The 16672-nt window shown below is 52.6% G+C and overlaps 1 protein-coding gene across 3 annotated transcripts in view; it reads right to left on the reverse strand.

Moving 5' to 3' along the window:
• Nucleotides 1–16672, reverse strand: part of WHRN (whirlin) — an 88236-nt gene that overhangs the window by 39214 nt on the left and 32350 nt on the right. For all 3 annotated transcript variants that reach the window (XM_021691437.1, XM_021691436.1, XM_021691435.1), the window contains exon 3: nt 13303–13428. In XM_021691437.1, coding sequence (XP_021547112.1) covers nt 13303–13428 — 126 coding nt within the window. The remainder of the gene's footprint in view (nt 1–13302; nt 13429–16672) is intronic.

The raw sequence follows: 16672 nt of genomic DNA on the forward strand, positions 1-16672 counted from the left end.
TTTATTTATTTATTTATTTATTTATTTATTTATTTATTTATTTATTTATCGGGAGAGGGTGTGCACTCGCCAGGGCTGGCATGCCTGTGAGGAACCGGAAGGAACACCCTTGGGGTTATCCCATCGCGGAGAGGCCACGCAGGATCCGTCCTTCGCCTGGGAGGCAGCCCACGGTGGACATCGCCTCGCTGGGGGTCAGAGGAGAGGGCCGGACCCATGGCCTTGGCCGGCCCCTTCCTGGCAAATCACTCCCACTCTCTGAGCCTCATTTTTCTCATCCACAAACAGAACTAATGCAGGCCTAGACTGAAAACCAGAAATAATGTTTAAAGTCAGTGTTTATTGAATACTTTTATTTGTGTTAAGTGCTTTATAAAGATTCTCTGGCTCTGTCCTCGCAACGGTCCAAGAGATATTATTATCCCAGCTTCACAGACGAAGGAGCCGAGTCCAGGGAGAGAGTGACACAGCCAGTAACTCTGACTCCAGAGTGGCTGCGTCGAGCCACCATGTGACACGGCTTGGTAATGATGTCACAGAGCCTGGCGCACAGTGGGCCTGAGAGTGTTTGCTATCGCTAGGATTAATTTCCCCTCAAATCACACCTTCGTGCTGAAGTATGGCTGTAGCCATAAGTTCTTTTTTTTTTTTAAAGATTTTATTTATTCATTTGAGACACAGAGATACAGAGAGAGAGAGAGAGCATGAGCAGTGGGAGAGGCAGAGGGAGAGGGAGAAGCAGACTCCCGACTGAGCCAGGAGCCCGATGTGGGGCTCGATCCCAGGACCCTGGGATCATGACCTGAGCTGAAGGCAGACGCTTAACCATCTGAGCCACCCAGGCGCCCCTGTAGCCGTAAGTTCTTATTTAAATAATCTTACAAGTTGAGCTAGGCCCATGGCCTCACACGGGGACAGCATGCATCCAACCATCTGGACCACAGGTCCCCCTTCCTGACCCACGGCAGACACTGCTCAGCAATCCTCAGCTCAGCTGAGTATTCTTTCTTGCCGAGCCGGGTTAGAACCACACGAATACAAACACGGCGCAGCCATGCTCATGAAACGGCACTAAGATGCAAGATACCGATCATGTGCTGTCCTTGGGAGCAGAAAGAGCCGTCCGTCAGCAGATCAGTGACAGAGAATCTGGAGGCAGGGAAACGTGACAAAGCCCTTCCCAACATCAAATCAAACCTGCACGGCCGATCCCAGACCTTCGGGCTTCTGGCTCGGCCAGGCTGTTGGCGACAGTGTGCAGAGGGGAGCACATGGCCTCCGCGGGCCCCGCGCCTGGAATCGCCCATCCTCTGCCAATTGAGAGCATGGTATGGGGCGGGCCGCTTAATCTCACCGAGCCTCGGGTTCCTTCGTGCATAAAACGCGGATGATGACCATCAGTGCCCCTCGTGGGGCGGTGATGAGGACAGAACAGCAGGATTCAGAAAGCACCTAGGTGGGACCGTGAGTGGTCAATAGGCAGCTTCTCTCGCACCGTGGTTGTTGGGCAGACTGCAGAAATATTCCTGTCTGTGCTCCTCCCTCAGTTTGCCCGAGAACCACTCCGCAAGGGGACAATCTCTGGAAGTTCTGTAAGAGCCCACGGGGTTGGCCGGAGGGGAGGGGAGGGTGGGAATGGGCCTTCTGTGACTAAGCCCCAGTCCTGCCTGAGTTCCAACACCAGCTCCTCCACCTCCTAGCTGTGTGACCTTGGGCATGTCACGTAACCTCTCTGGGCCTCGGCTGCCCGTCTCTAAAACGTGCCTCCTACAGGGTCGCTGGGAGGACTAAGTGACTCAGCGCGGGCACAGCACTCACGGTGCACCCTGGCTGGCCCAGAGAGGGCACTCCCCAAATGCTGGTGATCACTATTATTATTACTGTCGAGTAGAAAGAGCTAGAAGACTGCTCTGCCCTAACTTCCTTCCATTATTATTGTCCCGTTATGATTATTACTAAGCTCACGCTGCCGTACCTCCTGCCATTTTCACCATGCTTTTACTTAAACGTATTCTGAATGGCCAGAAGACTCCCCCAGGTTCCGAGTCCCGAGCAGGGAGGGCTGAGTGCCTGGCCCCCATCACACAGATTCAGGGTTGAAGGGTGGAGTAGCTAACAGGGGAGTCCTGGAGCCAATCCCAGCCCAGCTCTACCACTTCCTTGCTGTGTGACCTGGAGCAAGTGACAACCGCCCTGAGCCTCAGTTTGCTCATCTTTCTGTGAAGGATGATACAGCATGGACTTACTGCAGGGACCGCCTCGGGATTCGTTAAGGTGGAACATGAAAGTCACTTTGGGGGGTGCCGGGCCTAGAATAATCACTCAGTGGATGCCGGCTGTCACCATTTCCCGCCCCAACACCTCTATTTCTCTCCCATGGGCACTGGGAGTCTCCGCTGTCAGCTGTCTCTCACGTCTATTCTGCCCGCTCAGCACAGTTTCCGTGCAATGCACGCAGGGGCCCCAAAGGCAGGTGCTGTGTCACACACACCTCACTGTGTTCCCCAGACCACCAGCACCTGGCGCCCACCTTATTGCCGGCAGTGCTCCAACAACAGGAGAGACCCACGGGGCCCTGGGGTGCTGGGGGGGTGGGGGAGGGGGGCAGGACCCAGCCAACAGGGCTCTCTCCAGACCCCACTGAAGGAAGACAAGAAAACAGGCGCACTCAGGAGACATTCTGCCCTTTTCTCCTTGGCATGTTTTCTCTCTCTCTGACTGACAGAAGAGAGAACACTGGAGGTATTCAATCACAGTACTGAACAGCGATCCTAACGAGGGTGCTAAAATACACCTTTGGGCTTTGATTTTCGGGGAGGCCCATCTCAATGCTCAGAAGTGGTGATAACTGACCCGAAATCTGATAAATCAGAGATGTCAGGTTTTGAACCTGGGAAAGGGAAGCAATTTTCTAAGAAGCTGATGGTTGGGTCATAAAAGGAACAGAAGGAAAAGAAGAGTCGCTCGCTGAGACACTGTGGGTCCAACAGGCCAGACAGAGAAAGGTCTGGAAAGACAAGCCAGCTGCTGACAGTCGTCACGTTCTGGGGCTGGACGAAGGGAGGGCGGGCTGTCACCACAACCCGAGTCAGGGTATGACTTGACTTTTCTACAACTCTCTTTACAAGTAGAAAAAGTAAAGATTTTTTTAAAATACGTATTGCACACGTAGCCGAGTTGCTATCTGCCAGGATTCTCCACGGTAAACGTATTATTTTTCCTTTTACAATTAGGAAATATTCTGGTAGAGGTATTTTCACACTATGCAAGAGAAAGAATCCTGTCTCTGCCTAAACCTCTGCCTGCTGTTTAACACCCCCTGGCGCATCTTGCCTGTGGCAACTGTTAGTATAATGTAATGTTTTAACGGCGATTTCCTCCTCCCTCATTCCTTCTGTGTTTATTAATGGGAATTTTTCCTTAGGGAAGAGTTGTTGCTTCTCCCTCATCTATTTATTCGTTCTTTATGTAATTACATTAGGACGGACTCATGGCTATCTCCTGCATTCTCCGGCCATGGGGAGCTCTTCTGATACGCTGGTGGGTTCAGCGACCGAACTTGCAGCATGTCCTTACTTTGTGGGACCTACCAGAGGATGCCCCAGGCTCCTACCTTCCCTGCCCAAGACCTGGAATCACCATTTCTACAGAGACCCCCGGCTCCTTTTTTTTTTTTTTTTTAAGATTTTATTTATTTGGGCGCCTGGGTGGCTCAGTTGGTTAAGCAACTGCCTTCGGCTCAGGTCATGATCCTGGAGTCCCGGGATCGAATCCTGCATCGGGCTCCCTGCTCAGCGGGGAGCCTGCTTCTCCCTCTGACCCTCCCCCCTCTCATGTACTCTCTCTATTTCTCTCATTCTCACTCTCTCAAATAAATAAATAAAATCTTTAAAAAAAAAAGATTTTATTTATTTATTAGAGAGAGTGAGCACAAGCAGGGGTGAGAGGAAAGAGAGGGAGAGCAGGGCTCGATCCCAGGACCCTGGGATCATGACCTGAGCCAAAGGCAGATGCGTAACCGACTGAGCCACCCAGGCACCACCCCCAGCCCCTGGCTCCTTTTATTTAGAAAATAGTATTTAGAAACTAAGATCTGGGCACTAGGTGTACCTATTTTTATTGGGGTTTCCCTGCTTCCAGCCCTTCTCCGTGACTAGAGCAAAGAACTATGCATAGGCGTTCGAAATCACCCATACACACACACAGCTATGTTTCCGTATCTGCATGTGTCCACATTTATATTTTGTCTCTTTTTTTGATAAATGTGTCCATATTCATACCTTTGAGTCAGTCCCACAAGGTTTATTTCCTACTTTCCTTACTTGTAATGTTTTCTGAAAGTGAGAACTTGGCTTTCATTATCTAAAACATAGTTACTTAGTTTTTCAACCCCAGAGTACAAATGAGGTAGTTTCAGAATTCCTAATCTATGTGCTTTTTTTTTTTTCTTTTTTGGCGGGGAGGGGCAGAAGGAGAGGGGGAGAGAGAGAGAGAGAGAGAGAGAGAGAGAGAGAAACTCAAGGAGGCTCCACACTCAGTGCTGAGCCTGACTCGGGGCTCGATCTCATGACACTGAGATCACGACCTGAGCCAAAATCAAGAGTCAGACACTTAACCAACTGAGCCATCCAGGCGCCCCCATACGCTTTTTTTTTTTTTAAGATTATATATTTATTTGACAGAGAGAGAGAGAGAGAGGGAGACAGCAAGAGAGGGAACACAAGCAGGGGGAGTGGGAGAGGGAGAAGCAGGCTTCCTGCCGAGCAGGGAGCCTTATGTGGGGCTCGATCCCAGGACCCTGGGATCATGAACTGAGCCGAAGGCAGACGCTTAACGACTGAGTCACCCATGCGCCCCCCCCATACGCTTTTGAGGAAAAAAAAAAACAAACCAAAACTGCCAACTGGAATACAGTGTTTGCGTATAGTTCTCCTTGTCTTTTGCTTTACAACATCAGTCAAAACAATGTTTCCAAAATTACTTAGACGAGTGCCTTTCTTCTCCATTCTCTCAGTGTGATGGTGTGACTCATCGGTAATAGTTAGATTCCTTTGTCTTCATGTGGCTCAGTCTGCACTCTGTCTATACCCCCCACAGCCTAGCTGATTTTTAAAAATTTACATACAGTAAAATCCACCCTTCGATGTAGGGTTCTGTGGGTTTCGACAAGTGCATGGAGTCACGTGTCCACCGCTGTTCATACAAAACTGTTTCCCAGATCTGCTGCCCATTCTGAAAGTCCTTCACAAATTCTTGAGGCAAGTCCTTGTCAAAAACGCAGTTAGAACCCATTTTCTTCTCCAACTTCATGGCTTGTCTTTCCGTTCTCTTGAAAGTGTCTCCCGCAAAGCAGACATTGAACCTTATTAAATGCTTTTCCATTCATATGTTTTTTTTTTCCCTTTAGTCTGCTAATGACACCTGGTTTTCGCATGTCGATCCAGCCTTGCATTCCTTGGATAAAGGAATCCCCACTTGGTCACAGTATATATATCCCTTTTATAGACTGAAAGATTTGATTTGCTAATATTTTGTTGAGTATTTTTGCACTGAACATATCCTGAAGGGTAGCGGTCAGTGGTCTTCTTGCAATGTATGTGTTTGGTCATGGTATTACATGATGCTGGCCTCATAAAATGGGCTGGGAAGCACAGCCTTATCTTTTTTTTTTAAGATTTATTTATTTATTTTAGAGGAGAGAGAGAGAGAGAGAGAGAGCAAGGGGGGAGGGGCAGAGGGACAGGGAGAGAGAATCTCAAGCAGACTCTCTGCTGGGCGCGGAGCCCAATCCAGGGTTTGATCTCACGACCCTGAGACCATGACCTGTGCTGAAACCAAGAGCTGGACACCCAACCGACTGAGCCACGTAGGCGCCCCGCATTGTCTCATCTTTTATTTCCAGGAAAAGATGGCATAGTATTTCTTTTCCTTAACTGTTCAAAAAGGTTCATTAGTGGGGCGCCTGGGTGGCTCAGTCGTTAAGCGTCTGCCTTCAGCTCAGGTCATGATCCTGGGGTCCTGGGATCGAGCCCCGCATCGGGCTCCCTGCTCTGCGGGAAGCCCGCTTCTCCCTCTCCCACTCCCCCTGCTTATGTTCCCTCTCTTGCTGTCTCTCTCTGTCAAATAAATAAATAAAATCTTAAAAAAAAAAAAAAAGTTCATTAGTGAAAGCATCCGGACCTGAGTTTTCTTTTTTGGACGGTTTTTGAATACAAATTCAATTTCTCTGACACATACACAGAACTCCAGGTTCTTCTAGTTTTCTTTCTTGAGTGTTCATAGTTTACATCTTTTAAGAAATTGGTCTATTCATCTAAGTTGTAGAATTTATAGGCTGCGTATTGTTTGTAACATGCCCTAATTATCTAAGGTTTTTTTCAGCTGTCAGGCATTATATAAATATGAATATTGAATTTTTGCTATCTCATTAGGACTGCCATAAAAATCAGCCACAATCACAAATAAAAATACCCTTAGACGGTCCTCATTAAACAGGTGATACGTGGTAGCCTCACCCCTTCCCCCACCAAGAATAAGCAGGAAGCAGCCTTAGAGAGTTTGCCAAGCTTGTTCTTCTCTCCCAGCAGAACTATTTCGGGAAAGCATGGGGACACAGTCAGCTGGCAAGGTCAAAATCCCTGATGATGCAGGTAGGGGCTCTGTGCGAGGGGTTCCGGCCCACTTCTCCATGACCCTCAGCCAGTCCCTTCCCCTCCTGCTGGCTCTTAGCACCCCCATGTATAAAATGGGAGGTTGGGGGCTGGGATCTGTCCTCACAGATGGATTTCCACCACCTACCCTCCATCAGGGAAGAGCTGGGGGTGGTACCTGAGGCCCACAGGGCCCCTGTGATGAGCAGACCTCACCGTGGGCCATGGCTGCCTCTCAGCTCCTTTCAACACAAAGGCAAGCATCCCTGAGGGAAAGGGTCTGATTGCTCAGCTCATATCCTAAGCGAGTATGACGATCACTAACACTTCTTAGTGGGATTTGATCCTTAAAAAAAAAAAAAAAAATGCAGGCTCTGTGCTGTGTTCAGGCCAGAACACAAATCAAACAGTGGTCAAGATCGGAGCTTTAGGGTCAAAAGACCTGGTTTGGGGCCTGCCTCGGCCAGACTCACTCCTTCATTGAAGAAATATTTCCTGAACACCTACTGTGTGCCAGGCTCTGTCGTGGGCAGGGAGATGAAGTGTTTAAAGAACCACCAGGCTCTGCCAAACAGAGACAGTCATGAAATAAATACTCCCAATTTACAATGGGATGAAAGAGTTCTCCCCCACCCCCCAGCTGTGGCGAGGGTTCAGGGGTGATGCAGGTAGATCACCTGCTATTGGTGGGTGCTCATCAAAGGGGTGTTGCCTAGGCTCAGTTTAGAGAGGGAGAGTCGGGAGGAGAGACACTGGCAAAGCCCATCCAAGGAGGGGTCAGGCTCAGCCCATCCGGCTTCACCAACGAAGCCAACACACAGTGTGGGCTCCAGGGAAGCCCAGCATACAGGGCAGATCTGCAAGCAGCAGACTGATAACCCAAAACGTGGGACACTCTTGGGAACAGAGATCTTGCTTAGAGGGACCCCAGCCAGGATGGCAGCCTACTCCTACTAGCGGAAGCGAAATGGGCCTCCCACCCTGGCATAACTTCAGGGGTGAAGGCTGTGTGGCCGGGCAGGATCCAGACAACCGCGCTGTACTTGAGAAGCTTGGTGACTTCTAAGAAGAACACATGTCCTTCATTTCCTCTCTCTGCATTCCTCTGTTATCTGGTCAAGTTAGGGTACTAGGGAGGTGACAGCAAAGCACGTGGCCTTTGGAGGGCCTGAGGGGCCAGGGCCCCAGATCCCTGTGTGATCCCAAGCAAGTTACTGCACCTCTCTGAGCCTCAGTTGCTCATCTATGAAACTGCACTACTGATGCCCAGCAGGGGGCTATTGGGAGGATTACGTAGGAGTGTACCCTACAGGGTTGAGCACAGTGCCTGATTTATAATAACTAGTTAATAAATAGCAACTGCCATCATTATTATCATTTTTAAATGCCAGTTGATCTGGCTGTCCTCAAAGGAACAAGTAAGGTTTTATGATCCATTCTGTGACTGGGGCTAGAAGCTGGGGCGGGCGAGGGCAGGTGCAAAGGAACAAGAGAGGTCTAAAGGTAAATGCTGAAGGAGGAGTTAGCCCCTCCTGGGAGGGTGGGAACAGCTCCACGCTCCACCCTGGCCACCCCCAGGCTAAGTGCTGGGAAGTGCCTGACCTCCTCCCGAGAGCTTCTCCCCCAGTACTTGACTCGCCCTCCCCTGGACTCAGAAGCGAAGTGAGCAGCTGGAGTCCAGGCAGAAGGCAGCGTTTCCACCCCGGGAAAGCTCTGCCCAGCGGCAAGGAGCCCTACTGACAAATAAAGCCTGTTCTTGGCTCCGCCACCCACCCAGCCAAGCCCCTTTATTCCGTTTCAATATGCCTGATTCCACTGACAGCGCATTGGCAATGAACGGAATTAATCAGTCCTGGATGCCCGAGTGAGTGTGGGCAGGTGTTAGCACATTCGAGGGAACTTGGAGGGGGGACGTGAGATAGTGGCAGGGAATGTAAAGTGCTTTCCTGCGGCGGGGACCGAAGAAGGAAAGGCCTCTTCCGGGGGCGGGCATTTGATGAGCAAATAAAGCCTTTGACTGCCTGCCACTGGGTAGCAAGCCAAAATGACCGGGAAACTTCCATGGAATGTTTTTCTGCGGTCTTGTTTCAAAACGGGCACAGTTCTACTGTTGCTGCTTTCATGCTTATAAAAGTTAACATTCACTCCATTCAGACCCTGTGCAGGGACGTGAAGAATAGTGAAAGTCGTCTGTCATCCTACCGCCTTCGGATAACCAGGCTAACATGTTGGTACAGGTCGGTGTGGCTGTTTCTCCGTGTTCTCTGCGCATATTTTTACACCCATCTACAGTCTGAGTGAGATCCTGTTAGGTCAGCGGTTTTGCAGCCTGTGTTCCCCACTTAATAACAGACCTTGGACATCCTTCCCTATTACTAACTGCGGATCCTGAGCATCATCTTTTCACGGCTGCACGGTCTTGGGTGAACTACACACCCTGTGTGAGCGGGCTCTGTTCACTTTGTCCGCATCATCTGGCACCTACTCCCCACCTGGCTCCCTGCATTCAGCCACACAGGCCTTCCTCTGCATCTGGGAACATTTCACTCCCATTGACTTAAGCGTTTGCTATTCTTTCTGCCTGGAATTCTCATTTCCTCCTTTACATCATTAATTTTCTTCTCTTCTTTTAAATTTCAACTGAAATGTTTCTTCCTCCAGGAAGCCTTCCCAGATATCAAAGATCAGAGCCTGTCTCCCCTGTTATATACCCACATGGTTCCATGTGCTTTGCCCTCTTATTATTTATCCTGATTGTAATTACACAATTGAGTAATTCCACCCCTGACCCGCCCTGTCTTCCCAATAGAAAGTAAGCTCCTGGAGGTCAGAAACTCTATCTGTCTTGCTCAGCTCAGAAGCCACAGGGTGAGCACTGTGTCTGGCACACAGGAGTCCTCAGTATATACCTGCTGATTAAAAGGAAGGTAGAGAAGGAGGGGCAGCCATGGACACTCACTGCCTTCATATAATGTCCCCTCTCTCCCGCCCTCCCATTCTCCCTTCCTTCCTCATAAAACACCTGCCAGAAGGCTACCTGTTTCGCCATCTCTCTGTGGCTATGAGGACCCGCAGGGTTCCCCTGAAGGGGAGTGGAGTATGTTCCTGGCGTCTGGGCACCCTCCGGCTCTCTCGGGCCGGGAAAATGCACAAATCTAGGCCAAAGCCTCCAAAATCATCCAGCCCAACTATTCAGCTACTTGCTGTCCATGCAGGGAGACCGAGGCCCAGTGAGGGGAAGGACACAGCCACCCTCACACAGCTGGTCAGCAGCAGGTCTTAGGGCTCCTGTCCTCCCCTACACAAGGCAAGCCCAGGCTCTGTGAGGCCTGGGTTCAAATCCCAGCTCTGACATTAGAAAGAGTTTGACCTGCAATTCCATGAGCCTCTGTCTCTTCAGCTGTAAACTGGAGACTGCGACACCTATTATCACCAGGAGGGGAGGCAGTGGAGCCTAAGAACATGGAACGGAGGGGGTGGGGGGGGGTAACCGGGTGATGGGCATTAAGGAGGGTGCGTGATGGAATGAGCCCTGGGTGTTATGTACTACTGATGAATCACTGAACTCTATTTCTAAAACTAATAATGCACTATATGTTAATTGAGTTTAAATAAAATAAAATTACAAAGAAAAAACAAGGAAAAAAAAAAGAACACAGACTTAGAGTGTGCTGGGTGGGCACAGACCTAGCACATCTTAGCTGGGTGACCTTGGGCAAGTTGCTAAACACTGCTCCCAAATCTGCCACCTGTAAAATGGGGACAAGAATATTCCTTTCTCACACCTTGTCCTAAAAATCACGTAACAGTGTGAGGTGTTTAGCACAGTTCCTGGCACGGTGACTCCTCAGTAAGTGGACAACATGATAATAAAACCTGCCATCTGTCAGTGATGAGAGAGACAGATGCAGAGACAGAGACCGGGAACGTGCCCAGGGTTCTCAGGCCAGACCCTAACATGTCCTCTCCCACGCTCCCTCTCTCTTTCTTTTAACATGGATTCAGTCAGAATGCATCTGCCACCAACAAAGTATAGAATGTGCTCATATGTTTCCTGTCACGGAGGACACGGCTCACGTCATCACAAGCATTCTCTCTACGAAAGACCAGAGGAAAATTGCTCTCAGGCCTCAGGAAGAGGAATAACCGCGCTTCTCAAGCACAGGTGGTTTGTTTTCACCTCACAGACGTCTCTGACCTGCTTCCGTCTTTGAACTGGCTGCCAGGAAGCTCAGAGCCAAATCTGCGGCTGCCTGAAGTGAGTGCTCTGGGAAAAGACCCTCACCCTGGCTTCATCCCTTTCTCTCAGCCCCCGTATTTCTTCTCCCTAATCTTCTCACTCATTTATTTAATAAAAAAAAAATCCTTATTCGGTGCCGAGAAACTGCCACTCATCTTTTTTGAAATTGGGGGTGGGTGAGAAATAAATGGAATTAAAACTGCACACAGGCCAAATGCAACGTGGTCGGCTGAAGCAGACGACATTAGTGGAAAAACTGGTGACCCTGAAGAAAGTGTGTGGTTTGTCGAATAGCATCGTACCGTCAGTTTCTTGGCCTTGGCGGACATACCGTGGTTATTATATAAGATGTTGACGTTAGGGGAAGCTGGATGAAGGATAAACGGGAAATCCCTTTGTGACTTCTCAGTAAATCTAAAATTATCCCAAAATAACGAACTTCTTAAACAAAATGTGTGCACGGGCTACTGGGAGATTGTTTCCTCTTGGGAGTCCCCCTCTCATTACCTGAGAACACGGCATGCGCTCTGGGGACCCAGGGGCATTTCAGAATCAACCAGACCCAACCAACGTTCGTGGAGCCTCTACTGCCAGCCCAGCTGGCCAGGTGCCGAGCACGGTTCTAGAACCAGAATCCCCATCCCCGCGTGGGAGTCCCACTAGCTGCGCGACGCTCTGAGTCTCAGTGGCTGCACCTGTAAAATGGGCTAACCCGAGAAGCTGCTCTCACAGGGGTGTTGCGGGTACGTGACTTAACGGCAGAAAGTGCGGGAGAAACAGGAGCCTGTCTCAGGCTGCTGGGGCTGCTGTGACAAAGCATGGCACACTGGGTGGCTTAAAACCAGCAGACATTTATTTCTCGCAGTTCTGGAGGCTGGGAGTCTGGGATCAGGGGCCAGCACGGTCGGGTTCTGGTGGGGACCCTCTTCCTGGCTGCAGACTGCCCATTTCTTGTGGCAAGGGAGCTCCGTGGGACACGAATCCCATTCGCGAGGCTCCACCCTCATGACCTAAGCTCCTCCCAAAGGCTCCCCCTTCCTAATACCGTCATGTTGGGGGGTAGGGATTCCACAGATGAATGTAGGGGACACATGGATTCAGTCCCTAACAGCGACACTCAATAAATTTAATCTTCCTTATTAATGTCATCGTCAGCTCGTACCTCCTCTCGTCTTTTTAACAATCCTGAGAAAGAGGTGTCATTTTTGATGCTTATCTGGGAAAGGGAAGGGAAGCACGGACAGGTGGAGGGGCTCTCCAGGGTCACCCAGCTATTCAAGCTAAAACAGCAAAGCTGGGATTCGAACCCAATCTTCTGGACTCCAAGCCCAGAGCTCTTCCAACTGCATCGTACGTCCAAAAAGAAGCTGAGATTGTGAAGACACAGTCTCATCTCGTGTTCCGTTCCCCGGCCATCTGGTTACCCACGGTCAAACCTTCTGGCCCCCTCAGGGACACCCCTTTCCTCCCCAGCCCCTCTACCCCCAACCTGTCTCATTCTGCAAAGCGGGCTCAGACGCCACCTGTGCCCAAGGTCACTGCTCCCATTGCTGCTGCCTTGGCTTCCCTGGCATCAGGATTTAACCCAAACACAGCCGCCATTTATTTAGGTGATCTGTCTCCTGGGCCCGGCGTCCTTGTCCCTGCCTCGCTCACTGTCTCCACTCCGCCAAGCCCTGAGCAAGCTCTGGCAGCGGGGATGGGGCGGCGTAGCGGCTAAGGCCACGGGCTGTGGACCAGACAGTCCTGCTCCGCAACCTGTCGGTGGCGTGACCTTGGAGGTCGGTGTCACCTTCTTTACGTGTCCGCCTCCCCCACTGGAAAACGTGAGGGTCGGAGCCACCTCGCCCGAGCGGCAGCCTGAGGGTTCAATGAGATCTGCGTGAAGTCCATCACCAGTACCTGGCCCACAGTCAGCCTTCTCCAAAGCGCGAGCTAACGATACTATTTCAGCCGTTGCCGGCTGCCCTGATGGACCGGCAGCCGGGAGCCGCTGGGTGCAAGCCCAACCCAGCTCCCGCTTTCTCCGCTCTCCCCTCTCCACGCTCCGCGACGAACCTGAGGTCAGGGCCACTGCAGCCGCCGGCGGCGTTTGCAAACGCAGTCACGAACTCAGCTGGCCTGCCGCCCAGCTGCATGTGGGGGAGGCTGCCCTGCTCCAAGGACTGCTGGGAGGTGGGCTCGGGAGGTAGGGGCAGGCCCCTGCTGCCTGCTCTGGGCACGCAGCCAGGGGGGCTCCCGGCTGCGACCAGTCCTCAGCGGGGGCGGGGGGGGCCGGGGGTGCTGACTGCCCTGCTGCAGGTCTGACCAAAAATCAGCTGCAAAGAGCTCCACACACAGCTCCTTCCCTCCCTCAGCCCCGCGTATGCAGCCCTGGCGCCCATCCCCGCCCGTGGGAGTCCAGCTGCTCACCTTGAGTCCACTGCTTTCTGCTTCTGAGCCCGGGTCCACGCCGGTGACGTAAATGCCCAGGCCGTACTCGGCTCCCCCGCGGATTGTGAGACCCAGGGACCGGCCGTCCCCCAGCACCAGGTTCACCTGCAGGAGGGACAGATCGCTATTCGAGGGCCTGGAGGGTGGCATGAACGTCATGGGAGGTGGCACAGCAGGCTCTGGAGTCCTTGGCCTACCCCAAAGGGCACGTGGGTTCAGGCCTGGAACATTCCAGATCCTCTGCTCCAGCTCTGCCTCCAACTTGCTGAGTGACCTTGAGGGAAGTCCCTCTCCCTCCCGGGGCCACAGCTGTTAAGTGCAGAAAAAGAAAGGCGATGAAGGAGGTGACCTCTTGAGATCCCCAGAGAGATGTAACATTTCAGGTTTTTACATGTTCCCCACACTGTGGGGGCCACAGACCCCCCAGCTGCCCTTCACCACACCCTTCAGCCAGGGAGAGCCTACTCTGGCCCCAGGCTCCTTCACCTTCCATCCTCCTTAGGATCAAGGCTAAGTCCACTCCGCGTCCCTGGAGATCTCCCACCGGCCAGGGGTCCCCTGCCTCCCCCAGGAGTCTCCTGCTCTGCCACCCATCCCAGCAGCCCACAGCAGTGAGGCCCCCAGCTGCCCTTCCTTTGACAAACACAGGAGCACCTGCCGAGTGCAGACCCAGTGCTGGGCCAGGGGACCAAGAGACAGCACAGACCCAGTCCTGCTCCCAAGGGTCTCAGCAGAAGGGCAGAGAGACCAGGAAGCAGATCTTCACAGGACGGTGTGATCAGAGCATGATGGGGTGGCTCAGGGGCCATGACGATGCAGAGAAGATGCAAGGTCCTGACTGGGGGTGAGGGTAGTGGTTGGGGGGCTTCCCGGAGAAGGTGACATCGCTGATGAGATTGGAGGGTGAGCAGGTCAACTGGGCAGGGGCAGGGCAGGGGCGCAGGTACGGGCCAGCATGTGTCACTGCTTGGCCATAGGGGAGCATGCTTTGCTCAGGATAGGATGGTAGAGGTGGGTTGCTGTGGCCAAGGCGGGGAGTGCTGAGGGGTAGTTGGTGGGGGGAGGGGCGGCTAGGGAGCACAGGCAGGAGAGGCTGGGGGCAGATTCAGGAAGGCCCCATAATCCATGAAGGTGTCTGCAGGTTAAATGTGCCTTGAGTACGAAAGAGGAATTATGGAAAAGGAGAAGTTGCACCCAAAGAGCTGAAACCTACCCCAAAAGGACAGAAAATATCCCTCAACAGGTTAAGCCCCAGGGACATGGAAGGGACCCAAAGAGAACACAGTCTGCCCGCAGGACAGTGGGGGGCATGGGTACCTGTCAGCGTCACGGGAGGATGGAGGTCATGGAGTTACAGAAGCCACCCAACCAGCTTTCTGTTTCTGAAGTTACTCATCTAAGAGTTACCAAGGGCTTGGTGCCATCATCTGAAGCCTTTTACATATATTATCCCATGTAATTTTTCAACCACCCAGGGTGGAGGTGGTGAAGAAGACGACAGACTCAGGTCCAAACTGCCCGATGGGGGGAACCGCGGTGTGATCTTGGGCAAGTTACTTAATCTCTCTGTGCCTCAGCCTCCTCACCTACAAAAGGAGGATGAAAATAGCCTTATAAAATAGCCTTATTCTACGGAAAGGGTCACATTAAGAGACAAACACAGGCTAGTTTCTGGCCCACGGTGAATGCTTGATTAGCCACTGTTGGTTCCACTTTGCACATGACAAAACCAGACAAGGTCACATAGCCACAGCAGACTCCTGCAGGCTGACAGACGTCAGGAGAGAGCCTAACAGATGGGAGTGCCTCTGGGGCGTTTGCTTCTAGGACCACAGGCTCTGGGTGGCCCCAGCCCCTTTAGGCCGGAGTCAGCTCCCCGGTTTGCTCCTCAGGCAGGAAGACCACATCAGAAAGGAGAACATCTGTGAGGCCCACGTTGCTCTCAGGGGGCAATGGGATTGGCCACCCGGAAGTGTTAGAGAGATGGATGTTCTGCAAGCGGCAGGCTCTGAGGACGGGCTTGACAACCCAGCCCTTGTGATCTGCCCCTCCCGGCCCAGTACAGCACCGCGGCTGGGAGAGCTTCGAGGTGACGTGGGTCGGAGGCCCGCCCTGTCTGCGATCATGCGCAGGCCTGGGCCCCCAGGGGGTGACAGTGTGCTGGTTACGGGTGCGGGCTCCGAAGCCAAACCGCTGGGGTTCATCCTGGCAGCAACACTTGCTGGGTGTGTTACCCTGAGTGGATGCCACCGCTTTCTCCTCTCTAGAGACGAGACTTTACTGGATTGTTGTTAGGGAGGAGTGGGTCCCCACATTGGGAGCATTTAGCATCGTGCCCGGCACAGCGGAGACTCTTGCTGTTGTTCTTATCCCCCCGGTGGCCCTCGCCGGCCAGCCACGGGGCTCGCTTGCACAGACAGGGTGTCCTGGAAAGAAGGCCGAGGTGTCCCCCCCGATGCTGCTGCCTCAGAGGCCGGGAGGGGTGTGCACTTGGGCTGTGGCTCGCGTTCGCTCTACTCGCTCACCCAGCCCCCCAAGTCTGGGCCTCGTGCTGGGCGCAGGATCACAGGAGTGGTGGGGAGTGGTGGCTCACAGCGGAGTCCCTGCCAGGAGCTGCCTCCTCCCAGAGCAGCTCCCATCCAGGGACCGGGAGAAGACAGCAGGCGACAGCCCCACCCCTGCCTCAATTCAGGACAACCCTGCGGGCCCACTGCACCCCCACTGCACCCCCAGCGCTCCCACGGGACCGGCTGAGGCCTGGGTGGGGCTCATGTCCCAGCCACTGCGCCCCCAGCCCAGTCCCGTGTCCCGTTACCAGCATCGAACCCAGGGCACTGCCCTGCTGTGATGATAAATGACCACACACTTAGCAGCTTCAAACAGCACAGATTTATTATCTTACAAGTTCTGGAGGTCAGAAGTCTAAAGTGAGTAGACAAGACTGCATTCCTTCTAGAGGCTCTTAGCGGGGACTGTTTCCTTGCCTTTCCTAGCTTCCAGAGACCCCTTGCTTTCTTTGGCTCATGACCCATTCCTCTGTCTTCAAAGCCAGCAGGGTAGCACCTTCCCACCTCTCTCTGCTCCGGGCAGCACACCCCCTTTTTCTGACTCGGACCCTCCTGCCTCCTTCTCAGGCACCTGTGATTGCACTGGGCCCACCCAGAGAATACAGGAGACTCTCCCCATCTTAAGAGCCTTAACTTACCCACATCTGCAAAGTGTCTTTGGCCGTGGAAGGGGACCTCTTCCCAGGCTCCAGGGAAGAGGTGGTGGGTGTCTTGGATCGTCATTCTGTCGACCACAGACACTCCCCTAGAAACCTCCTCAGGGAAATCTTGGTCTCAGAGTC

Source organism: Neomonachus schauinslandi, chromosome 13 (assembly GCF_002201575.2).
Source record: "Neomonachus schauinslandi chromosome 13, ASM220157v2, whole genome shotgun sequence".
Classification (NCBI taxonomy): domain Eukaryota; kingdom Metazoa; phylum Chordata; class Mammalia; order Carnivora; family Phocidae; genus Neomonachus; species Neomonachus schauinslandi.